The sequence below is a fragment of the Kogia breviceps genome, chromosome 3 (genome assembly GCF_026419965.1).
Source record: "Kogia breviceps isolate mKogBre1 chromosome 3, mKogBre1 haplotype 1, whole genome shotgun sequence".
NCBI classification, from domain to species: Eukaryota; Metazoa; Chordata; class Mammalia; order Artiodactyla; family Physeteridae; genus Kogia; species Kogia breviceps.
Window position 1 is genome coordinate 144,034,000 of NC_081312.1, and position 14,836 is coordinate 144,048,835.

The 14,836-nt window shown below is 35.6% G+C and overlaps 1 protein-coding gene across 7 annotated transcripts in view; it reads right to left on the minus strand.

The window, feature by feature from the left end:
- TCF12 (transcription factor 12) overlaps positions 1 to 14,836 on the minus strand; it is a 396,768-nt gene that overhangs the window by 71,567 nt on the left and 310,365 nt on the right. For all 7 annotated transcript variants that reach the window (XM_059056243.2, XM_059056242.2, XM_059056246.2 and 4 more), the window contains one exon: positions 13,455 to 13,507. In XM_059056243.2, coding sequence (XP_058912226.1) covers positions 13,455 to 13,507 — 53 coding nt within the window. The remainder of the gene's footprint in view (positions 1 to 13,454; positions 13,508 to 14,836) is intronic.

A 14,836-nucleotide genomic window follows, 5' to 3' on the forward strand; every position in this document is an offset into this window, starting at 1 on the left:
TCCAGAGACTGTGGCGTCATACCACATGATGAAAAAGAGCACTAGACTAGGAGTCAGGAGACAGGGATTCAGGTTTTAGCTCTGCCTCTTAGGAGTCATGAGAGCTTAGGCAAGGTCACTGAATTTCCCTGAGTCTGAGTTTCCATTTCTGGAAAACTCAGGAATTAAACTAGGCCAAACATCTCCTAGCCATTTCACCAACAGTAAAACCTTTTATTACCTACTCCACCCCAAAACACTGAATTCCTATTTTGAAAGATTTTTGTCTCCCAAACTTTTTTTGAGTTATAATGAATATTTTTCCCTGTTAAAAAAAACCCATGAAACTCCCATTCAGAACTTCTGATTAAAAGGAAAATGAAGGGGCTTCCCTGGTGGCGCAGTGGTTGAGAGTCTGCCTGCTGATGCAGGGGACGCGGGTTCGTGCCCTGGTAAGGGAGGATCCCACATGCCGCGGAGCGGCTGGGCCCGTGAGCCATGGCCGCTGAGCCTGCGCATCCGGAGCCTGTGCTCCGCAACGAGACAGGCCGCAGCGGTGAGAGGCCTGCGTACCGCAAAAAAAAAAAATAAATAAAAGGAAAATGAAGCATTGCCATGCTGAGCTGAAATAATTCTAGTGAAAGAAATATGATAGCACGGATAATTTATTTCAGTAAATTACACAGTTTGTTAGGTTTTCTGAAATATTTACATTTTGTATTACTAATTTTGAAGACCCAGGTTATGACTCACTGGCATAGATGATACCTAATGTCCACACACCAACCTTAAATTGTATTTTTATAATCATATCTGCAAGTGGCACAGTTAAAAGCCCAGAGCCTCACATGAAATGAAAGGTTGATCAGATAGGGAATCAAAAACATAATTATAACTTCTCAATTCTAAGCTAAGAGTCCAAATGCTTGTATTCTAGTAACATTTATACGTTGGCAAGTGAATTACCTTTACAAGGGGTTTAGTTATGTATTTCTAGTAATATTTTCGTTTAAAACTAACATCTTTTTAAATAGCTCTGTAGTGTCTAGGATAAAATGGTAAAAAAAATGAAAAGGGTTGACATCTTACCAATAGGTAACAACTCTTACCTAATTCTGTCATCTAATTAGCTCGATAACAATTTTGGTTTCTTAATAATGTGCAGTTTGATCTACAGGTCAGACATTTTATGTTTAATACAGCATCACCGGGAAAACAAATATTTTTGGCCATATTCTTTAAATAAACATGTAAGCCTCTACAGAGTTGGCTTTGTTATAATTTTAGCAGGCAACAAGGGTTAAGGAGACAATCCTTAACTTAAGAGAGCCCATCTTAACTAAGTAGGCTGTGGCTCCTGCACTGTTCGGTAAAAAAGAAGTTGGGCCTGTGATTTGCTTCTCTGTGCCTTTTGGCTGGATAATTTAGTACATCATAAAAAAGATTGTTATGTGGATTATAAACAAAGGTGCCTGTAATGAATACGTAGGTTGGATAGTTTACAGGGTATAATAGAAGAATAAACGGTGAAAAGCATGTAGCAGTACCACAGTACCTTTACAGTTGTATGATCTTTTTTCTTTTTAAATTTATTTATTTACTTATTTATTTTTGGCTGCGTTGGTCTTCACTGCTGCATGCAGGCTTTCTCTAGTTGTGGCGAGCGGGGTCTACTCTTGGTTGTGGTGTGTGGGCTTCTCATTGCAGTGGCTTCTCTTGTTGTGGAGCACAGGCTCGAGGCGTGTGAGGTCAGTAGTTGTGGCTTGTGGCTCTAGAGTACAGGCTCAGTAGTTGTGGTGCACGGGCTTAGTTGCTCTGTGCCATGTGGGATCTTCCCAGACCAGGGCTTGAACCCGTGTCCCCTGCACTGGCAGGTGGATTCTTAACCACTGTGTCACCAGGGAAGCCCCAGCTGTGTGATCTTGAGGAACACTGGGTTGCTCTAACACTGGTTATTTCAGACTGAAATGACTGATATATTAAGAAGATTCAAACTATTACTATTGTTAAAATTGGAATAAAGATCATATGAATACAGGATAACAATTATTAATGCTAAGTCCACACATGGAAAACCAAATTCAAGTCTTCCTAGCTGTGATGTATCTAACTGAGAGTAAGACTATGCCTATGTAAATGGGAAGAATTCCAGTGATCTATGCCACAGAAAACACTTCCACTTTTCTGATGAAAAACTGGAGCTTTTTTTTTCTCCCTGAAAAGCTTTTACAAAGTTTAACCATGTTAAACATCTTACATTATAGATAGTTGAAATATACTTGTAGTTCTCCTTGAAGGATATGTTAATTTCAGATTATTCAGTATGTTGTTTATACCTTCTCTGAGTCAAATGAGTATGATCCAGGAAGAAAGAACAACTATGGCTGTATTGCTAATCATTTGCATTTGTTCATTTATTCAACAACTATTCACTGAGCATCTATTATGCACCTAGGAGCTGCTGATAAAACAATAAACAACGTAAGTAAAATCCCTGTTTTATCAAAATTCTCCTGGGTAAGACAGATAAAGAATAAATTATAGTACATCAGATGGCAGTAAGTGTTTCAAAGAAAATTATAGCAGGAAAGGAGAGAGGGGAATATGGGGCATGTTGCCATTTTATATAGGATGGTCAGGAAAGATTCCCCAGTGATAAAGTGACATGTGATCAAAGAGAAAAGTATATAAGGAAACTAGCTATATGGGTACTAAGGGAGGTATGCTCTGGCAGAGAGAAGACTAATGCAAAGGCCCTGAGGCAGGACGGTGCTTGATATCTTTAAGGAGCAGTAAAGAGGGCAGAAGGCTAGAGGGATAAATTAGTGGAAGATGAAGTCTGGGAGGTAGCAGAAAACAGATAAGAAGGGTCTTGAAAGCCATTTTAAGGACTTTGGTTTTACAGAGATAAGAGATGCTGTTGGAGGATTTTGAGCAGAAGAATGGTATCATCTGACTTAAAATTTAAAGGGATTGTCCTGTATTAAAAAAAATGATTTAAGGAAAATTGGGAGGTCAGTTGGGAAGATGCTGCTTTAATTAAGGAAAGAGATAAAAGTGGCTTGGATAATGAAGATAGCAGCAGGTGGTAAGAAATGATCAAATTGTTGAAGACAATTTTAGTATGAGAAATTTAGTATGGGAAGATAACCACTGTTTTACTTTTATGTCAATGAAACCATAACTGTTTTTCCTTTAGAAAAAGGTTTCCTGTATTATGGTTTTCCATACTCATCTGTCACATGAGGATCATGACACTACATTGTTGACTACGTCAATCCCAGCACATTGTAGAGTTATGGCTGAATTACTGGTAATTTACCGTTTGGGGGGCAAATTTATTCCTATTATTGTGTATAATTAGGAGTTAACTGCACAATTGAGGAAAAATAGGACAAACAGTTCAGTGTCTTATATAAAAAATGCAAGTTAACATATTTTTGATGATTTGGAACAGCCAGAGTAGTAGAAAGTTGAAAAGTACAGCTTGGAGCAGGAAGTCATTAAAAGATGATGTTCCCCAGCTGCCGCATAGCACAGGGAGATCACCTCTGTGCTTTGTGACCACCTAGAGGGGTGGGATAGGGAGGATGGGAGAGAGGGTGATGCAAGAGGGAAGAGATATGGGAACCTATGTATATGTATAACTGACTCACTTTGTTGTAAAGGAAAAACTAACATACTATTGTAAAACAGTTATACTCCAATAAAGATGTTTAAAAAAAAAAATGATGTTCCCCACTATAGATAACATAAAATAATAGCTTCACAGTATTTATTTTTATCCTTTTAATTTAATTCAAAAAGCATTTCCTGGATACTCAACTATGTGCCCAGGGGGCGATAATCACTCAAATGAAAAAAATTTTAAAGTTAACTTATTTCCAAAGGTCAAAGTTACCTTTTGACTATAAGCGATTTGAAGACAGGGTACAAGGTCCATGGCTTATTATTACTTAAATATCTAAAGCCTAGAAGAATTCTTAATTCACAATAAGCACTTTATATTCACTAACTTTATCAGAATGAATTCATATTTCTCTCAGTGCAAATATACTAAATGCAGTCCACTCTAGTAGCAATAAATTTCTAATTCTCATTCAAATTACTGTTTTTTGAAATTTATAAGTATCTTCGGTGATGTTGAAAACATATTGATAACTTAATTTCAATTATGTCAAGTTTTATGGTTTAAAAAATTATCAAGCTCAAGTTGGAAAACTTGAGGTTTTATTACTTATTTATGAAGTATTATTTCTTAGTAACACTAGCCATCATAAAACTAAAAAAAAAAACTAAATAAGAACCATAAATATTCACTTAAATTTATAGACATTGTGAGTTTTCTAGTCATCTAAGTGAAGATTCTCTTAAGTTTTGAATGAACTTTTGGGTTTAGAGAGACATGTCACGTATTTCAATAGAATCTCTCAATCATACATGGGTTGGAACTGATTCTCAAGCTGCTAGGAACTACCTTTTTAGCTTCGGGTTCTATGAGGAAGTTGGACCAGGATAAAAGATGATGATTAGGCACATGTATATTTTTTTCAAGGAAAAAATTATAATAGAACTGTTTATATCAAAGTCAAATTATTTAAATACTTTAAACCCAATTGTTTCAAATAAACATTTTCTAATATATCTCTACGTGGACTTACTTTTGATGTCATAAACTTCTGCATATTATTACCTAATGTGACATTTAAATCCTAGAAAAATTATGACTTCGTAGCATCCACTTTATATATTGAAGTTCTTCCACCATCCTAGTCAGGTACATTTTAAGGCAAGTAACTGTCCTGGAAAGTTTCTATCAATGTGCCTAGGGCCTTAAGGAAATGATGAAGGGACTAATGAATATCATGTAATGGATCTAAAAAACAAACAAACAAAAAACAGGGTTTTATTTTGTTTCTATTTGTGTCTGTTTTTCACGGGAAGTATATTTATGAAGAAGGTAAGAATATACCTACTCTAGTCATACACTTATGGTCTTTACGACTAATGCAGGGGTTGGCAAATTATAGTTGTGGGCCAAATATGGTTTACCACCTGATTTTACAAATAAAGTTTTACTGGAACACAGTCATTCCATTCATTTATGTATCATCTGTGGCTGCTTTCACACTCCAATAGCAGAGGTGAATAGTTGTGACAGAGACTGTCTGACCCACAAAGCTGAACATATTATGACAACCGAACCCTTTACAAAAAAATTTTGCTGACTTCTGGTCTAGCACACCAAGGAAGAGTAGAAATATAGGCTATAAGAAAGAGCAGATTCTAGCAAATTTTCCAGAAACAATTTCTAGAACCAAATGACTTTTGAAAATTAATAAAATGTTGTCATATTATAGATATATTGGGTTATGTCTTAAATTAAATGCAGATAATAAAAAAGACAAAAACTTTGAAAGGCTAACACTTTCAAATTTGTTTAAAATTGGACTTCCCTGGTAGCGCAGTGGTTAGGACTCTGCACTCCCAATGCAGGGGGCTGGGGATCAATCCCTGGTCGGGGACCTAGATCCCACATGTATGCTGCAACTAAGAGTTTGTATGCCACACTAAGGAGCCTGCAAGCCACAACTAAGGAGCCCGCCTGCCACAAATAAGACCTGGCACAATAAAAAAATAAAATAAATTCTATTCAATGAATACAAACACGGGAGAAATAAGGAACTATCCTGGAACCAGTAGTGTTTTTAAACTGCTTAGAAGTCTAAGTATGAACTTACCTATACAGCATACATTACACTCCTTGAAATTAGTTATCATACAAGTACACTAAATGATTTTTCAAACTAAAATCATCACTGGTTAAACAACGGAAACATCAGTGATGGCAAATTTCATGTCAGCAAATTACTTAGGATATAAATGCCTTCCCTAACCTAGAATGAAATCCAGAGCCCCAAACATCCCCAGTGATAAAAGTTTGGAGTTTCTTAATTTACTCCTTCTTTCCTATACTTGAAGCAATTGTATTAGATAAAAAATGAAACAAAAAAACTTCATGGTTCTACTGATGCTGAATGACAAAACAGTGGGCTTAACGTGTGAAAGCATTTATAGAATTCAACCACATATCCTTTAAAAACCATACAAATTACACACACACACACACATTGGGGCTTATCCTACATCTGGTTTGTAAAGTCTCAAAGATCTAAAATATAGCAGCTGAGGAGTTCAATAAATCGTAAAAGCTGGTTCTGAAATTCAGCCATGTTCTTCCTTCTTTAAAAAGAAATAGAAAGGTCAGAAAATAACAAATATCACTGTGGTTGTACCATCACATCAGTACAAACAGATATAGAAGACTTGCTCACTGGTAACTTTTCCTTTTTTTTTTGGACTTGAAATCAGATCAAAGATGGACTGGGTTGTTACAAAAAACGAACATCTTAGAACTATGGATTAAAAGCCCATTATCTACACTGATACAAGTCTGACACTGTTCTGAACAGTAGTTACTGTCACCATAAACAGTGGCTATTTCTTCTTATTAATGTATGAAGAAAATCTTTCATTCAATGACCAAACTGAATATGAGTTTGGAATGGATTATAGAACCATTCCCTTTAGGTACTAAGATTTTTCTGCTAGAATGACCTGTAAGGTCAGAGAAAGAATCAGTCAGTTTGGAAATTTTATATCGAGGTAGCCTTCAAACAGAGATAGCTTATCTAACAGTTCAAAATAAGAAACTCTTAAGTACCTAGTTGTTGTGGACCCTCTGGGCTTGTCTGCTAAAGGAGCTAAGCAAATATCTATTCCCACTCATGTTCAGGAACTGGAGTGTTCACTTTTTGAAGTTTAGCTTAAGCTGGTGCTGCACGTAAATACTGTTTATTCTAGAATCAATTAGGATTCTTGCTAGTTAAGGGTCTAGGATAATTGTCTACAAATACAGTTACCCTAGCTTCCTAATAACTTCCACAGAACACTCCCACAGATACACTTGTAGCTTATCTCACTATTTTTGTGGATAAACTGGAGATAACAATATCTCTATAGTTCTACCCTTGACCTTTTTCTTACTGGTTCAGATAACCACTAATCTTTCAAGTGGTACTTTTCCAAGTTATTCATTTATATCAGCCCCAGAAAGTTGTATCTGTCCTCCCTTTCCTATTAAAAAAAAACCACCTCACTTTAGACACCCTCAAAATTTAATATTCTGCCTTTTCTATTTAATATTCTTACTAATTATATTTAGTATGAACATGAAAATGCTAGATCATGGTACATGTTTAGTGGTCTTTGTGATTTAGAAACACCTCAGAATATCTCCAATTATCTCAAGGGGTGTCCCTAAAATAGAAAATTTAATACTAAAAATGACAAAAAATCCACTTAATTAAAAAAAGCCATTCCCAACAAAATAAAATCCCACAAAAGTTTGGCAGAAAGGAAGGTCATTTCCTAAACTATAGTCAATTACCAATTCAAAGGCTACAGAACTCTCTACCTGTCCGCAGCAAAGCAAGAAAAGGTGATGTCTAAGCTGCTTTGATTTATCTCAGAAACAATAAAGTTCCTTGTGAGGGAAGAATCAGAAAAAAATTTTTTCATGATGGCTAGGGAGGTAAAATATACTTTGAGAGTTTAACTCTCAAAAAAATTAAAGCAATTATCTGATAAACTGTTACAGCTTTTGTGGGATAATATATACACACTTAAAGACAGAGGACAAAGACTAGCATGATATTTGACTAAGCAACAAATAGATTGTGTCATTAGCCTATGTGTGGGACTATAAACCAGTTATGTTCAAAATGAAGAAGACATACCGGGCTTCCCTGGTGGCACAGTGGTTAAGAATCCGCCTGCCAATGCAGGGGACACAGGTTCGAGTCCTGGTCTGGGAAGATCCCACATGCCGCGGAGCAACTAAACCCGTGCGCCACAACTACTGAGCCTGCGCTCTAGAGCCCACGAGCCACAACTTCTGAGTTCATGTGCCACAACTACTGAAGCCTGCGCGCCTAGAGCCCGTGCTCTGCAACAAGAGAAGCCACCACAATGAGAAGCCTGGGCACCGCAACAAAGAGTAGCCCCCGCTGGCTGCAACTAGAGAAAGCCTATGCGCAGCAACAAAAGACCCAACGTAGCCCAAAATAAATTAATTAATTTAAAAAAAATGAATAAGACATGCCATTTTGATGCAGAGCATGATGATGTTCAAAAGATGTTTTCAAATGCTACTGAACAAGATCACGACTCGGATAAAAAGGTATTCTGAAATCTGTCTAGGTGTTTACTTTCTGGTGATAAAAATCTTGAAAGTGTCTTGCTTCTTTCTTCAGGATTCTGTATTTTCTGCAGGCATTTTTAAAAAAAGATCTATGTTTGGAAATACTATATAAGATCAAGTTAAGAAATAAAGAATAAAGAACAAAGAAACTTCCATCCATCTGAGAAATGCTTTAGAGGACCATAAAGATGTTCAACCAATGATAAAATAAAGGAAAAAAAAAAGCATAGACTCCTGATAGTTCAGAAGACAAAACTAATTAGTATGAATTCCAGGCAGGAATTAATTCAATCAATTTTTCCTCCTTCTACAGGTTACTTTTCTGAAAATGAATGCTTTCTTAACAACAATAGCTGCTACAATTTACTACTCACTATGTGCCAGGCACATACATTACATATGCAAGTAAATACTTTTTTTTACCATAATATTTATCTTTCCTTATGTTTTCAAACTTTTCCTTGGTTTTCAACAAAATATGGTATGGGAATTCCCTGGTGGTCCAGTGGTAGGACTCGACGCTCTCACTGCCGAGGGACCGGGTTTGATCCCTGGTTGGGGAACTAAAATCCCATAAGCCATGAGGCATAGCCAAGAAAAAAAAACCGGTAAACACGAAATGCTAAAATTCCTTTAATTTGCAGGCTGTAGTGGTAGGAACTAGAAAAAAATAAAGAAAGAACATTTACTGAGTGTCTATTATATACTAGGCACATGTTAGGCACATAATACCCTCATACTAACACTTGAGATAAGCATTACTATCTCCTTTTACAAACAGAAACTTCATGTTCAGAGAACTTAAAAGCAATTTCTCTAAGGCTATGAAACAAAAAGCAGCTGAGGCCAGAAAAAACCCATCTGCTTGACTAGGAAGTCTGTGCTTTTCTACATTATCCTTTCAAGATGGTGTTAGGTCTTTAAACAACAAAGCAATTAATAAATTTGATCAAGAAAAACATAACTGACAGAATAAACTGTTTTAAATTTAATATACTAACCAAGATACCTTATGAGTACACCAAGATACACAACATGTTTTAACATTCAAAAGAAAAAGAAAATGGTCTTGATATTAAATTAGGTTGTAATCTTTGGCTGTATGTGTAATCTTGGGCTTACTTAATATTTCTGAGTCTCAACTTCCTCATCTGTAAGAAGAGGATATTAGCTATCTTATAGCTTGATGTGGTGAAGATTAACAAGATGATACAGATAATGGTTAGCACAGATGCTCACACATGTAAGATATGTGTTACTCTAACACAGTGAAGTTGAGGCTGTAAAGGACGCTAACAAATATAATGCAAATGTTTCATTTTTTCCCACGAATTACTAGGAAAAAACCACAGTTGCTCCCAGCCCCTACCCAGTGTTTCAAAATTTCCTTAAATGTTTTATCTCAGTAAAAATTGCATAGAGATGAAAAACAGCTTGTGTATATACAAAGAACAAAGACTAGAATTGGTGGTTAGAGAAGGAGAGGGGAGGTTCAGGAACCCTAAAAAGGAAAGAAAACATCCTGCAAAATCAAAGCGCACCCATACCTTCAGAAAGACTCCCAGATAATCTTAACAACTACGAATGCCTCCTATTATCTACAAGCCAAGAGACTTTAGGCTTTTATCCAGGGTAGACTGCTATGACAATTTATCTCTTTTCATATCTGAGCTGGTCTTATGTGTTCCTCAATCTTCCTCTGGAGTGGGACAGTGGGTCTGCTATAGGAAAAGTATAAAGGTTATATTTGGTATAGAACTCAATAATGCTGTACTTCTAGATGTGGCCTGAGAGTGTGTTTATTTTTTTACATGTCTATGCCTTTTACCTGTATCGACTGCTACTAATCTTCCCAGACAGAGTTCAAATGTCAAGTCCTGAGGCCATTAGTACTTCCCAAGGCAGAGTTAGTTCTACCTACTCTATGTTTCCAGAGTACTTGGTACACACCTTTACTTGCCTCACTGAAATACATGTAATTAATTCACTAAATGCTTGTTTCTAGTTCCCTGCAGGCAATGATGGTGTGCTTGTATGTTCGAATTCAATGTCCAGGCATCACTCTACTGTTGCTGCTACAGAAGTTCACTTTGTTCAATATTTCAACCTGTCTAGAGAAACAAGTGGAAAATTTAATGTGCTTAAGAACACCATTTTTTCATCAGTAGGAAGAAAACTATGCCCATTACAACACCTTTTGGTTATGTATTGAGCATATCAATTTTAAAACCCTAAGAATGTAACATTTTAGACCTGAAAGGAACTTTAGATTTCCCAGTTCAAACTTCCTAAGGCTAACTGACAAGTCCAGGGTCATACAATCAATCAATAACTAAGCCAGCAGATTTGAACAGACCATTTTCTTAACCTTAGTGACCATACTGCTTTAAGAATGTCAATACACCGTTATCGGACCTCCATCCAGACAGAAGTTACCATTCAGTTGTTCTGAAGTGAGGAATAGAGGAGCTGAGGTTTGTAATTATGATACCTAAATACATATCATGGATTACAAAAAGAAAAGGCCTCTAACCAATGGTCTATGGTCAAATTATGTAGATTATCAAGGGTTTGCATGTTAAGTAACACTGCCTGTTGTTTTCTGTAGTGGTGTGAGCAGTATGATACCAACCTAGCTCTTTCTCTCTTTCTTTAGTAAAGGTAACATGTATTTTACAGATGACTAAAGGCTGACTGCACAAGCAGCAAACTGTGAAATCTGAGATGTTACGGTCAGTTTTCTAGTTTGGGAAGTAGGAGGTTCAAATGATCATGAAATAAAATATACATAGTCCATTTTCATTTTTATACCCATTTTAAAAAAACAATTCACATTGTTAAAGGCCTATGAATTACATATATTTCAGTAAAAGCATCCAAATAGAAAACCATTACTTTAAATTCCATTTGTTTTAGACACTGAAAAGGTAAGTAGTGTAACCATAAGTGTTCTCAGTTTATTATTTTGGTATCATTTATCAAAGTACCAGTTTTTAAAGTTTAAAAAAATTCTCTTTTAAAAACCTGAGATTTCAACATAGCATTTAATCTAAAATATGCTTTTAATTAAAATGCATTTATCATTTATATATCCTTAATAACACTCAATACGTTTAAATACTATTTTCAGCATGGTTTCAAAGCAGTATGATCATGTTTGATGCTGATGTTAAGTACAGAATTGAAAATAATAATTTCTAATATTTTCTATACAAATATCTAATAAATCCCGAGTAAAGAAGCTAGTAATACAATATATAAGTAGGTTGACTTGTGAAATTTTCTACTGGTTCTCAAAGAAATCAGTTTCATCAGAATTCATTGGCTTTCCCCCTATCCTTGGCTCATCCTTAACACCTGAGACAATACAGAGAATTACCTCCAGGTAGTGAATGCTGTTTTGATTAGGATTGCAAGGAACACTGGTGACCTCCAGTGTTTATTCTTTTTCCAGGTTGTTCTGTCCATTTTGCCCTTTTGTTTTAAAAATGAAAGAACTATGAAACAACAAAAATATACTGTTTCTTAAAATCAATGTCAGGCAAAGAAATGAGATGAATTTTTCATTTACTAATCTGGTATTTTTTAAAACCTGTGCAGTTCTACTAAATATTAATATGTAATTTAACTTCTATTACTCTCAAAGAATTATAGTAACAAATTACCAAAAAAATCGCAGTTACATGTTTTAGCTGTTCTGTCAGTTTTAAATATGACTTCCGTTAATCTAGCAGAAATCATGTTATGCTGTTGAACCACCTACCCCTGCACAGCACACAACTGTTAAAATGTAAATTGCCCAACTATTTTTAGCTGTCGTTGAAAAAAAAATCCTGTCTTTGGGAATAATGATTTGAGGCATTGTGTTCATTTTGTTTATCAAGCAGCTATTCAGCCTCTAGTGGGTCCAAGTGCTTATGCAAGCAAAAGCTTTTAAGAATGCCTGCAGCTGCAATCCAACCTTCCAGGTAAGCTGCAGGTTCAGAGCACAGCTGCCCTAGGCTGCATAAAACTCAGATCCATCTGGAAGTGAGTTTCAAAGAGGATTTCAAATTTGAGTTTTCATGTATCACATGGAAGAGAAGGAGGGGGAAGAACACAGGAAAGAAGGAAGGCAAACAACCCAAAAGATGGTATCTCTACTTCAGCCTTAATAAAAAATAAAAAGCTCAGACCCATGCTGCTCCTTCTAGATTACTACTTGCCAAGCCAGATATTCCATTCAGTGTATACTTCGATGAGCTGTGACTCATCCAGCAGCACCTGCGCCCATGTGTTAAGTACTGCCAAATAAAAGGCCAACATCCATTTACACAACAAAGAGATGTACCCTACAAGGCATGGGGCCTCAATCCAAAAGCCCCACTCCCTATTTGTTCTAAGAAAAGGGAGAGGAAAAAAAATCTTCCCTCTTCACACCAGGGATTTTTAAATTGTAGGTGGATTTATGATATAGGTTCATTTACAAATACTTTTACTCTTTAACAGAATAAAGTATATTTAATAGCACAAACACCCCTACAGCATTTGATTATCATGGCCATTACCGGTTGTTCACCAAACCTTTCCAACCTCCTTCATGAAAGCTCTTTATTCTCAAAGGATACATTTTTGAGCAAAGAGGGATCAACAAACTAGCTGCTTGAAAGCTTTCCTGATGCTAGGCTGAAGTTAGGAAAGGCTTAATGAAGGCTTTAAAATCCACAAGGGCTTCACAATGAACATCTGACTTGGTGATTTATGCATATTAATAACCTCAGTCCTACTGAGGCAAGCTGAGCCGAACATGTCCTCCGAATCTTAATGTCTTTAGCTCCATTGGGATTATTACAAATGTAAATTTCTAAGATTCTCAGCTATTAATCTCTGTCTGTCCTCCTGTTCAGCAACATAATGACTAATTAAACATCAAAAGACCTGTACAGGAGATCTTCTTTGACAGCTACCAGCCTAGTCCTCTTCCCAAGAGGGGAATTCAAATGACAGGGACATGGAGTAAAAGCGTATGAGTAAGCTACAAATCACTGAAGAGAAATCTTAAAAACCTAACACTGAATTTGGATTTAACTCAATCAGTGATTCCGTTAAGTATAGAACAGTTACTATGTGAAGTGTGCCTACTGATACCAACCAAATGTATCCTTACAGCCAGCAGAAACTGAATACGTGAAATCAGTTTATTTACCACAAAGTCAAAAAAATGGGTACTTACAGAAGAAGGCAAGCCAGGAGGCACCTTTCTGACTTTCTTTGCTTGCAAAGGATCTGCACGTGGGAAACAGTATATTTCATCAGCATTTATATTAGAAAAGTTTCAGACTTCAAATGAGCAGGAAAGAATTTTTCCTCCTAGTACCTTTCTTGTTTTCCAGTATTTAGAAGTAAGTAAGGGAATACAGGGATAGGGGTCTCATTCTTTCTAACTGGTTCCAGTGCAAAACAGGTACTCCTTATGAAGTGATATATTCTGAAATACATATCCCATAAGTTTGGGAAGATGACAGCAAAGTAAAACAAGAAAGAAAATAACAAACCAATAAGCATGTGTGAGAAAAGGGAATAATATTTCTTAAGCACCTATTATGTGCAAGGTTCCATATTAGGCACTTTACATCATTTATCTCAGCTGATTTGCAGAGGGACATTTGGTACAACAGGTCAGTTTAATAATATGACTCCTTAAGAGAGACACAAATTTAGTGTTCATATCACATTGAGAATTAGGTTTAAAAGCATATTACACAGACTAAAAGCTAATGCTAATGCTACAAGTTATTATGTTAAAAATTTGAAATAAAATTTAATAACTGAAAAATTAAGGTTATAATAATATCTGAGATATGCTACATAAACTATTAGATACAGGCATTCTCATGTACAATATCATCCTGGAAGTATTCTATAAGAACATTTACTTTAACAATGTGTGGTTAAAACTGCAACTTCAGCACTAACTATTGTACAATTTTATCCTTGGATGTTTATATTTATTTCCAAGAAATAACTAAAGTATATTTCTTTCTAAGACACAAATTATTTATTAATATAATGGAGAATATGAATATTTTCATATGCCTAACCACTTTACTTGGTATTTTACTTTTACTTATCTGTAAAATTTAAAATTTAATACTTGTTCATCTTACTTATTGTAAAAAATGGTGTTAATTGCACCTTTCCAATGGTACACAAATAATGGATCAAATTAAGGATTTTTCAGAGGGGTTCACGATTAAGAAGAGAGAACGCATAAGAAGGCTGATGTTAATTACAATGTTTTTGAAAACTGTAAAAATTAGAACTGTAAAAATGGTATTTTCCTGGGTCATAAATGATATGACAATAAAACATGCAGTTGTTTAAGAAAGAATGAAACCCATTTAAATTGGGGCTGGGAATCTTTATAGTGAATATCCCAGGAGGCTGCAAAGCTAAAAAAGCAACTTTGTAAGTAGCACATGGAAAAATTTTAAACAATAAAAAGAGGAAAAAAACATTCATTAGCATCTATTCCCTACCCCAAGAGGCAGCCTATATTTCCTTAAAACAAAAGTGCCAAAGATAAACAACATCTGGCACACTCTATACTTATAA